Source organism: Protopterus annectens, chromosome 9.part0, assembly GCF_019279795.1.
Source record: "Protopterus annectens isolate FY-2018-M chromosome 9.part0, PAN1.0, whole genome shotgun sequence".
NCBI classification, from domain to species: Eukaryota; Metazoa; Chordata; order Ceratodontiformes; family Protopteridae; genus Protopterus; species Protopterus annectens.
Window position 1 is genome coordinate 305,366,847 of NC_056743.1, and position 23,795 is coordinate 305,390,641.

General features: G+C 33.2%; 1 protein-coding gene across 1 annotated transcript in view; it reads left to right on the plus strand.

Annotated features, from left to right (window-relative positions):
• TSPAN4 (tetraspanin 4) overlaps positions 1 to 23,795 on the plus strand; it is a 1,260,229-nt gene that overhangs the window by 98,656 nt on the left and 1,137,778 nt on the right. Inside the window, exon 2 of the mRNA XM_044082887.1 lies at positions 20,350 to 20,541. Coding sequence (XP_043938822.1) covers positions 20,350 to 20,541 — 192 coding nt within the window. The remainder of the gene's footprint in view (positions 1 to 20,349; positions 20,542 to 23,795) is intronic.

The window sequence follows — 23,795 nt, forward strand, 5'->3', positions numbered from 1 at the left end:
TATTAGAAGATATTAAGTTATTAGATGAAAGGATATAAACAGAGAAAAATTGGAATTGATCAATTATATGTAACGGGCAAAGAAACATGTTCTGGTGTATGTATTTTATGGCAAACAAATATAAAAGTATTAGATGTGACAATAGAGGAATTAGGATGAATTAGTGTGATATATGTAAGATGGGAAAAAGTGTCTTTAGAATAATAGCTGTAAATGCTTATGTAGAAATATATATATATATGTTTAAAAAGATATTAGATTATGTATGTGTAAATATGGATATAATATTAGCAGGAGACTTTAATTGTAATTTAAAAATAAGTAAGAAGAAACGATATGATATTAAAATAGTTAATGAAATTATGAGATGTGGAAAACTAAATGCATGGGAGAATAGTCATTGGACATATAAAAAATGAGTTTACAGCTGAAACTGATTACTTCTTGATTTCAGAAAGCTTAAAATTGTGCAGCAAGGAGTCAAAATACAGGAGTTTTGGATCATTTGGCAATATGGATAACACTACAAGAAAAGGAAGGATATATAAAAATAGGAAATTAATTAAACTGTTAGAGAAAGAATTAGAGAAAACGGGACAACATGGTTTACTAGCTTTAAAGAAAAATATAAAAATTGCTTCTTTTTTTGGAATGTATTGAACATGAAGAAAAATGAAAGAATATGTATACGATATTAAGACTATATTTAGTAATGTATTTAAAATGAGTTTTTTATGAAAAAGAAAGATAAATATATATATGAAAAGAATCAAGAGAAAATTAATAAAAGGTTATATAAATAAAAATGTGTGCAAGGAAAAAAGGAAGATGTTGCACCATATTTAAATAAGCTAGTAAGGAAAAAAGTAATAAGGGAACTAAAAGATAAAGATGGAAGGCACATGAAAACACAGAGAGGTACAAGGGAAATCATTAAGGAATATGTTGTAGAACTACTTGATAAGAAAGAAACAATAAGAAATATGAAACAAGTAAGTTAACTATGGAAGATAATATTTAGAGGAAATGAATTAAATGAAGTTTTGAAAGATATTGATATGAATACAGCAACAGGTTTGGATGGTATAGAATATTATAGTTTAATGAACTAGAATATTGGCAAAATGCAAAATTTCAAGAAGTTATAAATGAATGACTGGAAAGAGGTATTGAATATAAAGAAATATGTACAGGAGTTATAAAGTGTATATGGAAAAAATGGGAATGAGGATGATATAAAGAATTGGAGACCAATAACTTTAACACAGATTATAACATTTTCATGAGAGTTTTAACTAAAAGGTTAAATAAAATGGAAAACATATATGATTGATAGAAAATGAAAAGGAACTCAAGATTTGTTATGGATTATTAGAGAGTTAATGGAAAACATTGTAAATAAAAAAAGATGCAAAAAATTGTGACAGGGGATATATGTAATGCATATGATAGAATCTAACATGAATAATCATGGAAAATATTGCAGTTGTATAATATAAGTAAGGAAATATATGTTCTTAAATCAATATATAACATAAATTATGTCAAAAATCAATGTAAATGGATGGATGAGTGAGGAACTGAAAATAAATTCATATATTAGAGAAGGTTGTCTGGCTGGTAGTAGTAGTACTTTTTCATTAGTCATGAATAATGTGAGTGAAATTAATAAATTGACAGAATTGTCAGGTTATAAAATGTTAAATGAATTACAATTGCCTGTAATATATCATTATGCGGATGATAATATAGTAGTTACAAGCAAATTGTATATGAGAAAAGCTCTGAAAGAACTAACTTGGTCATTAAATGAAAGGTTTATGTATTAATAAAGATAATAATAAAGGATTTGGTTTAATAGGAAGCATAAGTGATATAGAATGTAATGTGGAGACTATAAATGTTTTAAGTATTATATATGGACTATATATATATATATATATATATATATATATATATATGTGTGTGTGTGTGTGTGTGTGTGTGTGTGTGTGTGTGTGTGTGTGTGTGTGTGTGTGTAGAGAGAGAGAGCAGTGGAAAAGGTTATTTAATGAAATAAGGAATATGATTTATTTTTGGGAGTCCTTTCATTTCTCATATAGAAAAAAAGCTTGTTTGACAAATACTATGATACTAGGAAAGATTGCATATATAGCAAATGCATATAGGATTCCAACTATGCATGAAAAGGAGTTACTGAATATATATTAATTTATTTGGGAGTCCAGATTAAATCCTGTCAAAAGAGGGATACTTTATATGAGTAAAGAACAGGGGTAAGGGGACTGGGATTAATTAACCCTATTGTCTATGCAGTATCAATGAATTTGTGTAAGGCATTGAAATGTTATATGAAGGAAGAGGAAAGTTTGATAAATGCTATTATAAGATGAAGGTATTTTTTGGAAGAAAATTGAAACAGGTAAAAGGTTTAACGAAAGCATAAATGAAAAGATAAAAGAATATTAAAACAAACATAAAATTAAAAGTAAATGGAAAAAAGAATGAGAGATAAATGGCATGAACAAATTCATGAATGCAACAATTTTTTATGGATGTTATCCATAAGAAATGTATGGGTTAAGGTGCATATGCCTTATAAAAGTAAACAAAATATAATTTGCCATGGATGCAGAGAGTGTGAAACAACAGAACATGTTTTTTAAATTTGTTAGAGTCAAACAGTTATGGAATAAAGTATGTAATTGCAGCATATTTAAGGGGATTATAAAGATGGAACAGTTAAATATGGGTATAATTGATTTAGTTTCTATGGTGATGGACAGAAAGAAGAAACAAAACGAACAGAATAATAATTTATATTTCATGTACAATATGGACTGAAAGAATAAATTAAATTAAGTTTAATGGAAAATGGGACTTGACAAAGGTTTGAAAAAATATGTTTTTGGTTGTGGAAAAAAAGGTGGGGAGGGTATTGAACATAATATGTATAAGAAGTGAATGTTTGTAAATACATGTAAATATGTAAGTAATATAGCCTGTATATAAGACTGCATTTCAATAAAAAAAAACCTACTATTTGAAGTTGTTAGATTATGTCATATGTCTCCTACAGTAGCAAGGAAGAGACGTAAGGGAAGCAGCAGCATGGAGGGGGAGAGAAAATCTATGGAGAGTTTGGAGGTGGAAAATGAGGATTTAGAGAAATAAAATGATTAATGTGGAGTATCAGAATGTAAATAGATTCCTGTGTTGTGGGTGATGCAGAATAACAGTGTTTAGCTGTCTCAGTGATGAATGATGTGTCTGAGTCTTTGGCATTGCACAGTTTACAGAACTAGTATCAGGAGGGCTTTCAGATGATATTCTTGTAAAAATAATCGAACAGGATGATCCAGGTAAAAGTTCTGCTGTTTCATGGGGTGAGATGTTAGATGAGTTTTTTGGAAGTGCTGAAGATGGTAATGTGGGTAAGAAGGACGAACCAGATGATGTGGCAGCAAAAACTTATGCAGCAGTGATAAAAGTAAAAAAGGAAAACTGCAACAAAAAGAGAAGGAGTCTAGATGTGTGGCAGCAGAAAATGTAGTGACTAAAACATATGCAGCATTGACAGCAGGCAAAAAGGAACAGCAATAAACTGTAAGTAAAACTATTTTTAAAAAGAGAAGACCACCTGTTAGAATAAAAAAAAACGGCAGTGTAATAGACATATATTATGTATGGGACAATTTTGATAACTGCTCTGGGTTTTCAAGCTAAAGAAATTCAGTCTTTTATACATCTAGGGAAAGAGACTTTTTATGACATAACATTTGAAATGAGTGACTGATAAGGAAATTTCTGGAACTGTGTAACACAAAGAAGAATATTTATCCCTGGAACAACTATCTGTTGTCTTGTAGTAACTTAAATGTTAAAAAATGTTACTTTGCAGTTTAGAACTGATGAACTGGAAGAAGAGCATGTTAAAATGCATACAGAGTTTGTGTGAAACTGCTGATAACTCTGTAAAACTTACATATGAAAGAAAGTTTTGGAAGGCGAGTGGATATTGGAAGTTGTTCTGAAATGCTTAAAACATGGTTTAACCTTTCTAAGGTGTTATTTTTGTAGGTGATCATAGAAAGATATTAACATATGCTGGCAAGCCTAAATCATATTTCCTTTGAGGGACTTTTCTCATTTAATTAATGATTGTAACCTGTAGGAAGAGAGGGAACAGATAGCCAGAAGGAATGTGGCTGAATGCAGTCTGTGTAAAAAAATGGACACTTTTGGATAGATTGTTTAGCACAAACAGTAAGTAATGAAAAAGAAGGGAAAAGGGAAGCAAACATAGATGAGAAAGGACAAAAAAAGGCTGGGGGATAAACTAGGTAAAAAGAAACTGCAGAAGAAGAAAAAATATGGAGGGTAAAGGAGGGGAGAGTGCACATGAGAAGACTGGATAAGAGAAGGGTTTCACATTAATATTTTTTTTAAGTTCTAGCCATTGAAAAATCTGATTCTGAGGATCAAGGATTATTTGTATATAAACCCAGGAAAAAATTTCAATAGGGAAAGGGGAACAATAAGAAAAAATAAATGTAAAACTATTTCCCCTAAACTTAAAAAGAAAAAAAATATATTTTAAAGTACTTTCAGTAAATGTGAACAATGTTTTAGCACTGTAAGGAGGGCAAGAATACTAGAATGTTGTACTAAATGTGATATGGATGTTATTCTGTTAGAGGATGTAAGATTCCTTACAAGTTATGAAAGACTGTATGCAGAAACATTTTGGCGTGGAAATATAACATGCAACTTAGGGAATGAGTATTCTTTTATTCAGAAATTATTAGGGAGTATAGAAATTTCCTTAGAAAATATAGCTAGAGAGTAGGTTAAAATTAAAGTGTAGTTTAAAAACAGGGTAGAAATAGAAGAAAATGAGACAATTAAAAAATAATTATTTAGCGGGACTGACAAATGTTATAGTATTGCAGAATGGCAGAATGAGGGAATCTCACTGAACAAGAAGAGATGCAACTGCACAGTGCTAAAGAAAAAATAAGGTACTACCTGAATAATATGCATGAGTTTAGAAAGATTGCTGTTAAGCAAATGTTTTGATAACTTCAGCACACAACATTTTTAACGCAATAGCTCAAGCAACAGAAAGTAGAAAGGGTTATTGTCAAAGTTAGAGAGCCCATAACAAGGAAAATAACCATAGATACTATACTATATTAGAAATATTTCATATATTTTATGGACATCTGTATAAAGCAGAAAAATGTGGAAATCAAGAAAAAGCAGTAATGGAAATGTTTATGGAAGAATTATATATGCCAAGGTTATAGGTAGATGACACTCAGTTACTAACAGGATAGGAAGAGATGAGATGAAATTGGTGATGTATAACCAATCTACAGTAAAGCCCCAGGAATAGATGGTATTCCTGTGGATGTTTGGAAGGTAGGATGGAAAAAAGTGATGAAGATCTGGAAGGTTTATTTTTAACCATATCTTAAAATGAGAGGAACACTAACATTCTGGAACTAAACAATGGTGAGGGATGTTATGCAAGAAAGTATATATGGTATAAAATGAAAGTGATGTCAAGAATTGTCATTGGTTGTGACAGAAATTGTGGATGATGTAAAAAGTAAAATGCAGGATGTAGAACTTATCATAGATGTTATTGGCAAGGTATTTGATACAGTAGGACATGATGGAGAAGTATAGAATATGTAGTAGAATTAGGCGACTGTGTATGCCAGCATATCAAAAAATAGAGTGAGAATGTTAGTAAATGGGGCTGAATAAAGAAATATGCATGAAGTGTGTTATAAGACATGTGTGTGCGATAAGGAGGATAGGTGGGGATACTGGCAGTTCTGACATGTGTAGACAACATAGTTACAGTTGGTAGGAACACAAAATGGATGAGGAAATTTGTGGTATGTCTGATAGTATGTTTAAAGGAAAATGAAATGGCCTTCAATAAGGACAACAGTAATGGTTTTGGTGGTGATGTGATTTAAATTGGGGGTGGGTGAATGTTTCAATGAATGCTGTATCTAGTAATAAAATTTGGGAAATATAATGTAGTTATGACACAACTGGAGGGTTTAATAAAATAATTGAAATAAATATTTCTTCTGTGGAGGATGCACAGATTAGCATTCAGGAAATGGTTTAGCTGGTGAATTCATTATTAATGGGAAAATAGCACATATGTTGAGTGTTTATATGATACCAGTAAAATATGAAAAGGAAATTGCGCAACTGATGATTTCTTTCATATGGGGTTCACGATTAAACCCATTAAAAAGAGAAGTTTTGTATATAAGTGAAGATGACAGCTGGTTGAGGTTACTAAATCCAGTTGTTTATTATGCTTCTTTAAACTTGTATAGAGATTTAAAGGGGGGGGTGAAGAGAATGAGAATTTAATTGAGAGAATGTTTAAATATAAGTACAGAAAATGGGAACTTATGAAAGTAAAAAGAGAACAAGAATGAGTAAATGAAGAAATTGAAAATTATCAAAAAATACTAACATTGTAAATGAAAATTGATGATACAGAGAAACAAGGATGTGGTGTAGTAATGTGATGACGTAATATTACTATTGTAAATCTATGGGAAGATTGAGCAAAATAAGGAATCAATGTTATTAAAGTAAGGACAAGGAATAATAGGTTTCCCATGCAGATATTTAATAAATATATTACCAGCAAAGCGGAATATGCCATATAAAAAGAAAGTTGGAAGTGTGTGTTTAGTTTGTGGTTTGTGGTGAGGAAGAAACAGCTGAGCATGTTTTTTGAAATGTAAAAGACTGGTAAAATTCTGGAAAATGTGTGAAGAAAATGTTTTGAGAGTAGTAATGACATAATATAGATATGAATATGATTATGTATGGATATTATAAGAATAAGAAGAAATAATATGTGAGAAGGATAGATAAGAATGTATTTTATATAATATGGGTTATTTAGAATGAAAGACTGAATGACTTTTTTTAATGTAAAATGGATTTTGACAGATAAATTGCAAACAGATTAAGTTGTTGAAGACAGGGTAGAGTCAGTTATGGAAAGATGACAAGAAGGATGTTATAAGAAAAATGATAAACAGTAAAAAAAAAACTAGAAAAGTATATATCTGTCTGTAATATGTAAATGTTTGTGAATATTTAAGTACTCTTTTCGATAGGTGCCTTTTACATCCGCCTGAGCAACCACCAACTCAAGCAGATGAGATTTCAGTTTAATGACTCTTCCAATAGAATATATACACACACTCAGGGGGGCAGCAACCCCCTTATACTGCACTGCAGAGTTAGCAATCCATCCACCAGGTGTGGGAATAGAATCCACAGCCTTCCACACTAAAGTTGAGTTTACTGCCTGTGCCTGTTGTACCACTGACACTGAGCATGCATCATTACAATGAAAAGTTGTTCAATGATTAAACAGATGCATTTGGTATTCCAATCATATGTTCACATACTGCAAGGGTGTGCATTTATAACTGCATTAATAAATTTAATGAATGAGTATTGTGCTCAACTTTTCTGCTGTATTTTTTGGAAAACATGCAAGAAAGTCTAAGGATCAACATCAACTTCTCCCATTCTATAAATGTCAGAAGGCAGATAACTGCATTTATTTAATAAATGTATAATGACAAAATTCAAGTTGTAGAACAATGTTCTATATTTTAAATATGTCCCTTTTATTATTTGTTATTACAAAACTGCTGATCCACATTTATTAAGCAATTACTAACTTCTGGCATATACTGTTATGTTATAAGGGAAGAAACAATCATTACTATTCCATAAGTGAAGCTGAAGATTATGGATCTAGATAAGCTCTGAATCAAACATACAAAAGAATGCATTACATAAAGGGCTGCTGGAGTATATTTCAAAGTACAACCTACTTGGCCTTGCTTAACAAGGATTTTGCAAAGGTCGCAGTACAGAAATGGTAATATGAAATACAATAGGCCTTTATACAAACACTGGCAAAGAACTACTCACAGCAGAAAAGTTTAGTTTAATTATGACTTTAAAGGCCATGGACCACTCCTTATTTCTAAATCAACTGCAGAGATAGGGCTTTGCAGAAGGAACATTTATGTGATTTAACAGCTACTTGCAAGATGGCCATTTAACGAATAAACTTGGTAAGAGTTACTCTAATTAGGTGAACTGTGCACTGTCATTGTCAAACACTTCTTTTGGGATCCATCTTTTTTCCGATTCATCAAAGACATTGTATTCCCCTGACCTAAAATGGATATCACTCTGTGCAATAATGTGTTTCTAGTAAAGAATGCCAAGACAGATACAGAGGTAGAAAATGGGTCCCAGAAAAAAAAAATGTAATCATACTTGCTCATGGCACACAGCAAATAGACTTATTTTCTATTCTTCTTGGTCTGCAACAATGAAGAATCCAGTAAGCCCAACTATAATGTGCATTTACAGCTATAAACATTTTAGGCATTTGGTTTGTCCCAACTCTATTCTTCAGGAGACACAGACTACACAACATATGTAGGTAAAGATGTTTGTGAAACAATTTACGGTTTCTTATAAGCTAGGTAGTCAGTTATAACAAGAAGAAAGAAGAATACAAATCTGTCCAAAAGTATTTATAGGTAAATAACTTCTAAGTCTGGTAACTCAATTAAATGTTCAGTCATAACATTGTGTACTGTTCAAAATATGACAACAACATTATTTTCTGTAAGACTTGGAGCAGTGCTGCTATCAATAATTATTTTATGATCTAACTAAGAAGGTATTTAAGTGATTAATAAGTTTTTGTACAAGTCAGCGTGTGTATTTTCTTTGTGTAGGATGTGAATGACACAATTGCACAATGAAGGGATGGTGTTCTTTTTAAGCAAACCGTACAGAGATATGAGAAATATGACATTGATGCACAATATGATATCTGCTGCTTGTTTATTAAAAAACATCATATGACCATGGGATTTTTAAGAATATTTCATTGCTATTAGTAGGGGCTGCAATTTATTGATCATCAGTAACTGTATGTATAAATGAAGGGAAAACATTTGCCTGAGAACAACATTTCTACATATCTATGACAACTGTTTATAAAGATCTAACCTTGCAGCTGTATTTTACTTTGTAGGGAATAGCCTGTTAACATTAAATGCTACCTGTTTGTATATCACATTTTGTTAAACCTGGCCTCTCTTGCTTTTACACACATCATGAGTACCTCTGTTTACAAAAAATGATGTAATTAACTTATTTTCCTGCTAGGGACCTTACTGCATAAAAAGCAGCTGTAATATGAATGATTAGAAGAATGCCAAAAAACATGAGAGAAAACTCTGGGATGGGGATAGATATAATGAAGGCATGTAAGGACACTCACTACTAGTCATTTGTGGAGAATTAACATGAACACTATCATAAGAGACGGTCAAGAAAATGTCAGAGAATTATCAAAAATGGATAACGAAGACAAGTAACTACCATTTAGATAAACTGATTCTTGGCAGTAGATTGAGACTGAATACCTATTATGCATACTGTTGGCAGCATCTGTTGCTATATCAGTGTCTATATTTATAGCTAGGTTGTTAAAACTGGTAGGTATCTAATGAAACTGTATAATATACCACTTGAGAAATGAGAAATATAGGAGTGAAAACATGAAGGCATGATGAATTAGAACTGCTGATGCTTCCCATATTGCAATCACTGGCTTTATATTCATTAAAGTGTGTGCGCGTGTGTGTTCTTATATATATATATATATATATATATATATATATATATATATATATATATATATATATAGATATATATATATATATAGATATAGATATAAGTGCTAAAGCAGGCACTGATAAAACACCCCCTGATAATTATATACTCTGATTCCAAGATCACACAATACCAGGCAAATTCTCAAACTCCAGTAATGCAGTGATATCACACAACTGCCAATGATCTGTTCTGTTGACCAAATTGTGATGGCAAAACAGATGTCAATTTGTCAGTTTTAAAAAAATTTGATGTCATTCATGGACCCTGTGTGTGTATGTGTGTGTGTATTTATAGGTACAGATATAGAGACTGATACATATCCTTTAGCACCTATGTCTAACTCCTGTGTTTACCTTCTATGTCTGATGCATTATAGCTTGCTCCAAGTTCAGGCTGGAGAAAGCAGTCTAAATACAGATTGGTTACTCTGGCAAGGAGGACAACAGACAGTATGTCATCAGTTATATCTATGTTCCAGAGGTTAGAAATGGCTACACTTCTGAGGAATACTAATTCTTGTTGATTAGTCCAGCTGAGGTTTAAATTAGCTGTTGTTGTGAGATCAGATAATGCAAACCAACCCACGGTGGACACTGTGAGGTCAAATAATTAAAGTCATGGTGCAACTGTATGTCAAACATGTTCTACTTAAATCAATAAAATATGGTCAGCCATACAGGCACTGAAATAAGGCACATATATGATCCATTCACCCTGCAGTCCAGACAAAAACTACCTGCATTGTGATAAATATATAAATTAGGGGGATAGCAGTTCTCCAACAAAAAACATAAGAAATAAAAAAAAATGTTGTTGGGGAGGGGGGGGGTTAGAGGGAGGACTCTAATAATATTTGAAGGCATTTTAATATGCAGAAAAGTAATCATTAGAAAGGTCAGGACTTGGAATGCTAAATTCCTTAATCTGCAGACTGAATGCCGCAAAATCTAGACTTCGTATACTAAGTCCAAAAATTGCCATTTCTCAGAATATTCCCTTTCCTCCAATGTATTGTAATCTCAGAGGTGGTATATACAAGTTTGGATGGTATGTGAGATTTGTCCCTCTCCAAAAAAAGATTTTTAAAGAAGAAGGGAAATGTTATATACTCTCTTGAGTTCTGCATTTTTTTTAGCATGTCAGGTGCCTGCATTGCGAATTGCAACATTTCAGTATGGCGTGATGCAAAAAACATTTCGTACACACAATGCTGACTGAAGTATTCCTTGTCTCACACGAAACGCAATTTACAGAAACATAAACACAGAACATAAAAGAAAGAAACACACCCTTTAGGGAATTACTTTACTATGCAGGAGTATTTTGATGTAGTGACCTGTTTTACTAGTTTAATGGAATAAAGCAGTAACATTCATATAAAGCTTGATGGATATTTAATATTTCTTTGACTTCATCACAATGCTCCTGTACAGAAAAGCAAAGACATCACAGATCAATATATCACACTTTTCTAACACAGTAAAAAATGTAGACTGTTATCTTTTTCTTTCGGCTTTTCCCGGTTAGGGGTCGCCACAGCGGATCACCTGTCCGCTCATGATTGGCAGTGGAGTTTTATGGTGTTGAGTTCCAGCCCGGCGCCCAACCTTCCACAGAAGGCACACACATGCACACACTCACACCTAGGGCCAATTTAGTGTGTCCAATCCACCTACAGCATATCTTTGGGATGTGGGAGGAAACCGGAGCACCCGGAGGAAACCCACACAACCACAGGGAGGACATGCAGACTCCACACAGAAGGCACCCCAGCCGAGAATTGAACCGGAGAACCTCTTGTTGTGAGGTGGCAATGCTAACCACTGCACCATTGCAGCTGCCCATAATATTATTATTTATGTCAAAGAATTTATTTTTAATTTAATAGTTTTTGAATGGTCATGAGCATTCATACTCAGCAATGGTTTTTCATACTAACATAGATTTGCATTATCCCTATCACATGTCATGCTAAGGCATGGTTATGTTGTGCCATTGATGGACATGATCAAGTAAGTGGTTAAAGCAAGGAGTGTGCTTTTAAGGAAGGCAAAGAATGGCATCTGCTATGCCACATCCATGGGTAACTGTAACAAAATTTTGCCATTGTCAAAAACATAAGCAATGTCATTGAACTGGTGACTCCATCACACTCCATGCATTTAGGATTTTCCATCTTTAGAATGTTACAATTTGCCTAGGAATTTATTTTAATCCATCTGCCTTAGAAATATAAAAAATACTTTATTTGTGTTTGAAGCAAACGTCACATGTTGGGCTGAACAATACAGGATCAAAACCAAACAGGGTGCAGTATCATTAAAGGTAAAAGTTTGAAAGAAAGAAGGCAAATTACTTTTCTTTTTCATAAATATACATCTGCCCATTCAGGAGTTCCATTTATACTTCTGACCTGCAGTTTAAAAAGTTTGTGTTACATATCTGAAAACCATTAAGATTTAATAGTGAAAACTGTACCCCATTCCATATACATTTTAGCTGCCTGCTTTGTTATTCCAAGTAAATAATGATCTTTTGCAACTATTATGTTCAAAAATCTGACTGATACCTCAAGCTTGCAAATCAGAGTTCAGTTTTCAAACCTTATACATAAGCGTGAGCATGCACACACACATTTCTATATGTAGATACTTAACATGAGCATGCACACACGCATTTGTATATGTAGATACTTAATGTGAGCTTGCACACGCACATTTGTATATGTAGATACTTGACGTGAGCATGCACACACACACATTTGTATATGTAGATACTTAACGTGAGCATGTGCACACACATTTGTATATGTAGATACTTAATGTGAGCATGTACACTCACATTTGTATATATAGATGCTTAATATGAGCATGCACACACACATTTGTATATGTAGATACTTGACGTGAGCATGAACACACACATTTGTATATGTAGATACTTAATGTGAGCATGCACACACACATTTGAATATGTAGATACTTAATGTGAGCATGTGCACACACAATTGTATATGTAGATACTTAACATGAGCATGCATACACACATTTGTATATGTAGATACGTAATGTGAGCATGTGCACACATGTTTGAATATGTAGATACTTAATATTATTTTTCCTAAAAAAATAAAAAATAAAAATAAATGTAAAATGATATTGTTTCTGACACTGTTTGTCAATTAACTGAAATATAGCCCAGTTAAATTAAATACCTATTGTTTTGTAGTTCAAATGCACCAAAGGAAACCTCATCAGCTATGATAAAATTTTACTGAAAGTTTTTGAGCTAAACACATTTGATTCATGAAATGCAAACTACAAATATTAAAATACCACAGGAAGCATTTACTATATAGTTAGACTCAATTAAAATGGCCATCCTGTAAAAAAGTTTGTTTTAATTGTTTGTTTAGCTTTTTAGCTCCCCTCAAGTGTAATAGTAGTTTTAACTGTAGCACTGCAATCAAACAGGTCAGCATTAAATTTTACATTGCACTGCCAGCAAACTTCAACTTTAATTCATTTCTTTTTGCAATTGCAAACATGAGCATTTTTTGTTACAGCCTGCCGGTCCTCAACCAAAAATGTATCAATAGTTTTTTTTGCTAGAGTACTTCATGAATTATCTCTAGAAATGTTCTTTACATGCTTCTTTGCTTATGCATATGTATTAAACATTCTTTTCATTTTTTCATCATCAAAATATTTGCATTCTAAGTCACCAGATTTACCAGGCTATGGTCCAAATTCCGTGACCGCTTACATTGAGATCAGTTCTTGTTGAATCTAGCCCACAGTTTAACCTGTTTATTATACATTTCCTTACACCGATGTAAGTTACTTGCACTGAGAACAAGTTTTCAGAATCAGGGTAGACTACCACTGAGAACAATTCCTTTGAAATCAGGCCCTTTTTATGCCATAATTACAGTAACTGTTAACCTTTTGCTCTTCCTGAATATGTGGCTATATGAATCTGTCTACTGCGTTACTGAGAGAACATGCACTAAACTTCATACGCTCATAAGTGCGCTACCTATTGGATAACAGCTTTTGAATGCTGTACTAGGACCTAAGCCATTGTTTCATTAAATAATGCTTCGATTTTTAACAGCTATATGTAGAAGTTCAAGTGTTCACTTTATATTTTTATTGTGGTAACTTGAATGCTTCTAATAAAATCATTTTGCCTACAAAAACATGTCTTTTATGTTGCTAAACTAAATTTTGTTTTCAGTTACTCAATCTTGTGCAAAATGCTAGAAACATATTAGTCTAGAATATAGACTTTGGAGCACAATATCGATAACTAAGGTATTGTGTATCAAATGTGTAAGAATATCAGTCATTTAGCTTTTGTGCTTCAAAATTTACTTCTGTCCTGTTCTTTGATTTTGGCCATATACACACACTATACTTGTCAACTTTCTAGAATGTTGTAGAACATCCCTGATTTTGCTTCATTTTTTTGTCCTGTACCTCATAAAATTATTGATTTTCTGATAATTCACCAAGGATTACACTCAGTCAATCATGACAGAAACAAGAGTTTCATATTTCTTATTGTTCAGAAATGCATATTGATGTAGACCCTATTCTTCCATTAACTTTTTTGAGTAAAGTGGAGTAATATTTACAAAATCTCCCATCATTATTTTTGGGGTTGTCCAGAATTTTTCAGTAAAGAAGTTGAGAGGTATGGTACATATTCACAATCACACACACACACACATTACAAACACACTTTTTATATTTAGCTGACTACCTTACTAATGCTTGCTAACCTTAACCATCACCCTACCCTGCCTCAAATCCTTACTGTACATCTTATTTTATAAAAATTCTCTCAATAACACTATTAACAGAAAAATACGTTCTGAATGGCATGGTAAAATTATGGTTTGCAGATTGAAAAAGGAATTTGTTTTCTTTTTCTTTCTGTTTGGGAATTTTTGAACATTCAGTGTTTCTTGTTGCCAGTAATGTGAATGTTTCAAATGGTTTTGTCGAACTTTTTTGTATCAACATTCAAAAATTTTGAACATTAATGATATAGACATATCTATTAATATGTCTATATAAATACACATGGACATACATATATATATATATATATATATATATATATATATATATATATATATATATATATGTGTGTGTGTGTGTTTGTGTGTGCTTATGTATGAGTTAATATATATAATTTAGACGGTGTGGCAGTGCAGCTGTTTCTCAGCACATGCATATTGATGCATTTTTGAAAATATGAGGTTCATGTTCATGCAGTCAACTTTGGATGTTTTCAGTTATAAGTGATACAGACGCACACACATACTGTACACACACACGTGACATATAGGTTCCATTTAATGTATCTAATGCTCAGAAGTGATCAAAAGTCATTAAAAGATGCTATGTTTGTATTGTGTGAGATCACTGTACTGAGGGAATTTGGAATATATCTTTTTCATAAGGTTGTGCAGTCTTGGAGTTGGTATATATTAAATTCAGTGATATGGAGTAGGCTTCTTGTACTCTGTAAAAAAGTATGTGTGTTTGCTGGTTTGTGTTCTGTTTCATATTAGTGTCTATGTGCATGTGGTGTGGGACTGTGTGTATGTGCCATGCATTTGTGTGCGTGGTTTATGGTTAATGTGTAGTGTGTGTGTTTCTCTATGCCTGCTTTTTGAGTGATTGTGTAGTATGTGTAACATGCATTGTAGTGTGCATTGTTGTCATTATTATTATTTCAATTGCTTTGATTGCCTTTGTTGTGAATTGTGATCATTTTTGGTTTAGATAAATCAACATGTAGTTTAAATAAATCAGTATGAAAGAACGTGTTTTGCTTATATATATTTTTTCCACACATACATATTACTACTAAAACATTTTATGAAACTATCACTGTTTTTTGAAATTAAGATATCACATTTGTGTGTATTTTGAGAATCGTACTTTCAGTAATTTTATGTTGTATATTGTTAATGATGCTTTTTGTTTGCATTTACCTCTTGATCAGAGTTGAGGCTGAAAAGCTTCCTCTGACCCAGCTCACTTACTTGGTTAACAATATGTATTTAATATAGATTTATTTCTCCTATACTTTTATCTTTGATTCATTTGATGTTTTTGGTGCAAAATCAGAAATATACACTGAACCAATCTTTACAAAAGAAACAAATGAGTGTTTAATCCCTTTCGATAAAAATAAATTTCTTGAATTTAAGAATAATGATTTAGTATACTGGAACCAATTCTTATCTACTAATGGATTTCACCCAGCTAACTATCTAATTACTAGATATAGTCTACATAATAACAACTGGATAGATAGAAACATAGAGAATTTATATATAATAAAACTGTTTTCTTTCTACAAACGCATGAAAACAGCATACCAAAAACATCAGAATTACTGATTAATATAATATTTATATCCTTAACATATAAAGTTATAAGATCTGATTGTAGTTTTACAAATGCTAGCGATTCACACTTTACCTTTCAACCATTTCCTATCAGAACCATCCTAAAACTCCTCCAAAAGCTCAAACCTACCACCCTAGCTGCAGACAGCATACCTGCAGAATACCTCCAAATAGCAGCAACTGCTATTGCCTGCCCTGTCACTATTCTCATCAACAGATCAATCACAGAATGCAAAATACCCCAGCTATGGAAAACTTCCCATATAATCCCACTACACAAAGGAGGCAGCAACTCTGAAATCAATAACTATCGCCCCATTGCTATCTTACCGCCCTTATCCAAAATCCTAGAGAGGGTCATACACACTCAACTTATGAATTACCTCCTTGAAAACAAACTGCTATCCAAAAACCAGCATGGCTTCAGACCCTTCCACAGTACATCCACTGTACTTATTTCTTTCACCAATACCATTAATTATCATAGAAATCAAGGACAACTTGTCTCAGCCATATTTTTAAATTTATCAAAAGCTTTTGACATGGTCGACCACAGTAGACTCCTCAACTTACTCTCTACCCTTAACCTCAGTACCTCCTCCATCACATGGTTTAAGAGCTGTCAGGTCGGCATCAGGTTGTAAAATGGCAAAACCAACTATCACCCCTACTACCAGTATCCTTAGGAGTACCTTAAGAGTCTATCCTAAGTCCATTACTCTTCACTCTATTCACCAATCAACTCCAATCCTCCACCCCCAGGGCCGCTGTTATTCAGTATTGCTGATGACACCACTATATGTGCAGCCACCACTCCAGACCTCCTTCTCTCACAAACATAAAATGCTTTCTCACTAGCAGAAACCTGGATCTCTAACCATCAGCTTATTCTCAGCCTTAATAAAACTAAACTACTTATTTTTTCTTCCCATAAAACTGCCCACCTAGCTGCCAATTTCTCAATCACCTCTAACAACAAAACTGTAATTATCCCAACTACCCACACCAAACTTTTAGGCATTGAAATTGATAACCTTAGATTTGACATCCACATTGCCCAAACCATCAAGAAAGTACATAAAACACTAGGTCTGCTCTATCATAACAAACCATTTCTCTCTAAACAATCTAGAATCACAGTAGCCAGGACACATTTATTATCCACCCTTCTGTATGCTTCCCCAATACTAACCAACCTTCTTAAATCTGATCTTAACAGGCTAGAATCCTGTTACAACAAGATAGCTAGCTTTGCCACTGAATCTACATATACAACACATCACTGTATAGCCCTTAAAAAACTAAACTGGTTAGAACTCCCTCAACTATTGCAACTCAATCAACTGTCACTAGCACATAAGCTATGCCACCACCCAGACAATGTCTCATCCCTCCAACATCTTATACAACCTTACACCAAAAAAAATTTTGAGATCTAATACCCTTGACCTTCTTGAGGTCACCAATTACAAAAAACGAAGCAGGGAAATCTCTCTGTAGCTACTGCATCTCCAAACTCTGGAGCCCTCTACCAGCCACCCTCACATCCAATAACTCCACTACTCAATTTAAAAAACTCCTCATAACCCATCTTTCTAACAAATGGTTATGCTCCTGTAACATCCCTGGGTAAAGACAAAGATACTAAAAACTACTCTTCTCATCAAGTTTCTAATTTTTAATGCTACCTTTTGAAAGCATTACAGCTTTATAAATTTACTGAATTTCTAAGAAAGGTATTCATAGTTAATACTAAACTACTATGTAAAAATGTCCTAGGAAGTATAATCACATTGTACTGTAGATTCTTATTAATTCTTCTATATTTGCTTTGTATACTACTGTATTGTTTATATGTTACTGCATTGTATGTAAAATGGAGCTTTTCTCCTCGGGCCTCCGCTGTAAGTGGACATATGTCCAGTCGGACTTTCCCGGTCAACAAATGTAAAATAAATAAATATAATCAACAAAACTAAGTAGACTGTGTGGATAAACTGGTGCTCTCACAACAAAGAGAAATATGTAGAAAATATATGTAAAGAGCACTGAACCACGGCTAGATAAAATGCTAGCTTAATGAAAAAGGTACAATGGTGTGAGCACTTTCGCAGTCAAGCTGCTTCCTCAGACAATTCAAACTAACCAATTCAAACATTTAAATACACTCTCCACATGATGACATCACATCAATTCAACATTTAAAGATACAACATCAAAAATGTGCACATCAAATATATATATATATATATATATATATATATATATATATATATATATATATATAAAAGGACCAACAACTCATAAACAATCCTTATCTGACTATAAAAGTGATAAATGCATATTCATAAAAATCATGCATTCATTCATAAAATATGCATATATTTTCTGCAAAATAAATAAATTATTTTTGGGAATATTCCACCAAAATGAACAATGAAGAATTTATTACTAACAAGAAACTCCTTCTGAAGTCAGTACAAAAAACAATTTCTCCTTACTGGAAAATATTCACATAGAAATTATTTCACAGAAGTTATTTTACACCTCAAAAAATTGCTACTATATACACAAAAATGATATGAAGTGTTAGAGTTGGAGGTGTAAAGCAACAGAGGCTGATTGGGTTCATATGATTGTTGCATGTGCTATGTTATCTCAATTTTGGAAGAAATTTGAATGTTTTTGTAAAGCCTTATGAAATGATAATTGTAAAATTTCAAATTCTCTTATTTTATTTCATGTACCATTACATACCTAGATCTCAAACACACCTTCTTTGGTCAATACTTGCTGTTGCGAGAAAGGTTGTGACAAAAACTTTGAAAACTAACTCTCCTATATCTTTTAGAAATTAATTTATTTATTTAGCCACAAATCTATGTGAAAAGGAAATATTAAGTTTAAAAATTAATACAAAGAATTTAACACACAAATTAATTGCTTGGGAAAAGTTATAATCATTCCTAAAAACGTTTTAGATGATTTCCTGAGTGTATATGGAAGGATTTTTGTTATGGACTTTGTAAATAGTTTGTTTCAATTTTTGATTATAAACTTGTTATTACTGTTATTACTTTTGAAAAAAAAAATAAAAAAATGTATACACTGAATAGAGTTTTCCATGGTGTTTCAGTTGTAGAAAGATGCAAAATAATGTGTTTTACTCCAACAATAACACCTGATGATGGTAGAGTTACATAGGGAGTTAGTTCTTACAGGCCAGAAAATTATAGGGTCCAAATTCATACCTCTCATGTCTAGAAGATAGTATAATTACACTATGAGAAAAAAAATGTTATTTTTTAAATTACTAGGTATTAGTTTCATGACTTTTGCACATTATAACTGTACAACTACTTATGATATAGTATTTGGACACTAGGAAAGCTTGTAATGACTTGAAATATATTTTTTTCAGAGATGTAGTGATGAAGGACTTCCTTTGTTAGTACTATAAACTGAATATGACTCTCCTTTTGTGAGTTATGGGAGACAATGTTTTTCAAAGAGAAATATTGGAGCTAAGCATTATGTTGCCCTTGCATTCAACTTAGCCCAGCTATTATACAACAATAATTTTCCATATCAGTTGCATTTTCCAAAAATTCCATGGTAGAATAAGACTACATTAATACAGATGTAGTTTTATAAACTACTAAACCACATTAAGGCAACAGACCACGATGATTCTGAAAAGGACTACTCCCTACTTTAACATATACCCACAAAAGACTGATATTGGGAGTGAGAACATTTAGTTTGAAATGTGTCACACAGAATGCACCCCTGTCAAGAGACACATTCAGTTTTCATTTTAAAAACAATTAAGGTGCATGGCCATGGCCAGGTGTTTAATTGACTAATACATAATCCTTTGCTACTGTTCTTTACAAAAAGGTGATTCAGTCCTTCAGCCTATGTTTTGTGTTTTCATTTGTTCAGATAAACTAGTTTATGAATATGTCAAGGATTTCTTATACTTCTGCCATACCTAGACAAACCCTTTACAGAGCCTTTTACATATGCTTTTAAATGCGAATAAAATCTGTCTTATTTTGTTATACTGCATACTGTATTAATTATATTTGAATGACATTTGTGATGCAAAATTTATTTTTTTTATATATTGTTTGCTCTTTCAGCTGGGAGGCTGTGGCATCCTGGGAGTTGGCATCTGGTTGGCAGTAACACAAGGGAATTTTGCAACCCTCTCTGCTTCTTTCCCATCACTTTCGGCAGCAAACCTGTTTATCATCACAGGCACCGTCATCATGATCGTTGGGTTCCTGGGATGCATTGGCGCTATTAAAGAAAACAAGTGCCTGCTGCTAAGTGTAAGTGCTCAAGGAATACACCATCCTGTTTAATGCATTTGTATAAAACTAGTACCTGCTCCTGAATGTTAACTATTCATAGAGTATACCAAACTGTGTAATATAGTAGCATAAAACAAGTGCCTGCTGCTGAGTGTAAGTTTTCATAGAGTATACCAAACTGTGTAATATAGTAGCATAAAACAAGTGCCTGCTGCTGAGTGTAAGTTTTCATAGAGTATACCAAACTGTGTAATATAGTAGCATAAAACAAGTGCCTGCTGCTGAGTGTTAACTATTCATAGAGTATACCAAACTGTGTAATATAGTAGCATAAAACAAGTGCCTGCTGCTGAGTGTAAGTTTTCATAGAGTATACCAAACTGTGTAATATAGTAGCATAAAACAAGTGCCTGCTGCTGAATGAAAGTACTCACGGAATATATCACACTTTATAATACATTAGAATAAAACCAGTACCTGCTGCTGAGTGAAAGTACTCACAGAACATACCACGCTGTGTAATACATTAGTACGCAAATAACTCACTGAATACACCACACTGTGTAATACATTGTGTAAAACAATTACCTGCTACTGAGTAAAAGTATTCACAGAATATATTACATTTTCTAATACATGAGTATGCAAGTACTTACAGAATCCACCACACTACGTAATGCATAAGCATAAAACAAGAGCCTGCTGCTGAGTGAAAGTACTCACAGAATCCACCACACTACGTAATGCATAAGCATAAAACAAGAGCCTGCTGCTGAGTGAAAGTACACACAGAATACATCACACTGTGTAGTACATTAGTATAAAATGGGTATCTGCTCCTGAGCATAAGTACTGACAGAATACACCATACTGTGTAATATATTCATACAAAACCAATACCTGCTACTGAATGTAAGTACAGACAAAATATATCACACTGTGTAATACATTAACATAAAACAAGTGCCTGCTGCTGAGTGTAAGTACTCACAGTATACACATTACTGGCTAATAGATTAGTTTAAAACAAGTGCTTGCTGTTGAGTATAAATATTCATCAGAATATACCACACTAAGTAATACATGCAGAAAAGGGATGTAGTCCATTTGTTTTAGCAAATCATATTTATTCACTATGTGCGTATCCCATGATATTTTCTTTATATTTTGTGAACATCACTATTTAACGGATACATATATAGATTATTTGAGAACTAATTCTAGAGATAAAAGTTCGTTGCTATCTAAAGCTGTGCAGTGATATCACACTTGACCATATTTCTGAATTCTGGATAACCTTTACTGCAGAAGCTCTTTTTAGTCAGCATTCCTACTGTACTTTGGACTAACAAGGTCATAAACCTCTTGGATGTGCCAGAGAGGTATTAGCATTTTCACTTATTTTGGAAGATGATTAAGATGGTATTTGTATTCAGCATTGCCTTTTTGCTCAGTCAGAGCATATTCCTCTGGTCATACATCAGCTAGAAGCCGAGGAGCACTGGTTTTATTCTAGTCCCAATGCCTTTTGAAGTACACAAGAGGTATTATAAGTACTGCTAATTGTATACGACTCTACAAAAGTACAGGCACACTGATCCATTCTGCATTATGAAAACAGATGACTGAAAATGATGATGAGGATTGAAAATAATCTGTCAAGAAATTTTAATACTATGGGTAGTAACTGTACTTGCAACTGTAGAACTACTCTTAGATAAACATTTATAAGTGAGTGATTCAGGATTGGTTATTCAAGGAATGGTTATTCTGCGACTAAAGCAAAGTTAATACTAACTATAAAAGGAAGCTGTCAGTCTAGTATATTTAGTAAATAAAGTAATATTTACCCATCATCTGCTGGTTGATAGCTTTTCCTGCATATCTACATGTGTGTTTGTTATTTACAGCAGTCACTTCACCTTTTAAATTATGTATCTCTCTCTGAAATTTTTCTTCATTACTTGTCCTCTTAGTCTTACTTTAACTCTGCAAAACTAGTCGGTACCTGTAGATCTATTTCATTAATGCACAATGCATGTCACAGCCTGGTGTTTGATAACGTGCATTACAGGCTATGAAATACTTGCCCGCCCACCTTGGTCAGCTATAAAACAGCTGTGTGAGATATTACTGTAACCACAAGTGCTCTTTTGCTTTACATGATTGCTTTATTACTTCTTTTAATCACCCTCACATCATTAATGCAGTAAATAATGCAGCAGGCAGCAATGGCTGCAACTCATCCTCTGCACATTTCTTGTATCCATGCACCACCACTTGGAGAAATTCTGTGTAGTCACTTACATCCATCTTTCCTTTACTTTGTAACTAAATACTGGTTAATGCAGTATCTAATCTCAATACTTATAAATGTCTGCAAAAACAATATAGGTGTCAAGGGTAGGACTATGGAGACTGAATCTTGTAATGCTGTCCCTCTTTGAAGTACAGGGTTATGGACCTTAAATTCTCCACTTCTGGCACCAAGTTATATATGACGGTTATGGACTATGATGTTACAATCCACACTGCTGAACCATAAATAATGTATGTGAGGTTATTGTCCTTAACAGTGTAAAGACACTGTACATTGCTGTCTTAAGTTATGACTCTGCAATTATTTTTAATGCTTCTCTCTTTATTCTTTCACTGTTTAATAACTTGAACCCTCTGCCTTGACCAAATTTCATTGCTATACTTGTTTGCTTGTTTTAAATAGCAGTTTTACAATTTTACACTATACAGCTGCCGACTACAGTTCTTAGGTTCTTAATCACTACTGTTCATAGGTCATTCTAGGTTAGCTCTGCTTGCAGGCCATTTTAAGCCTAGACAATTTCCGTTTTTGTGCCCAACATAATCTCTCCTATTTGGATATAGATTGGCCTTGTACATCTCATAGTTGGTAATCATATATTATCCCTAACGAGAATAAATGGGATCATCCTATAGATAATATGAGGGGACCAATGCATGGGATAAAGCATTTAGAAGCTGCCTCTGTCCATTAATAGTACAGGAGGCAGTTCTGGGCTAAATTTTCCATTTCCCATCTATAGATGTATGTTCTACTTGAAAAAGGACAGGGATGATCTTTCTTTTATGAGGATGCGTAGTCTGTTTCACAGCAGCAGTACTCGTTGTGGAATATACGTGTCCCTCCAAATCATTGCGCCGATGTCGCAGTTGTTGTTTAGATCCTTAGCCTGCGTATTTCTGACTTGCTGATGTATACTAACTCCATCAGTAATGAGTTAGATGATGCCTTG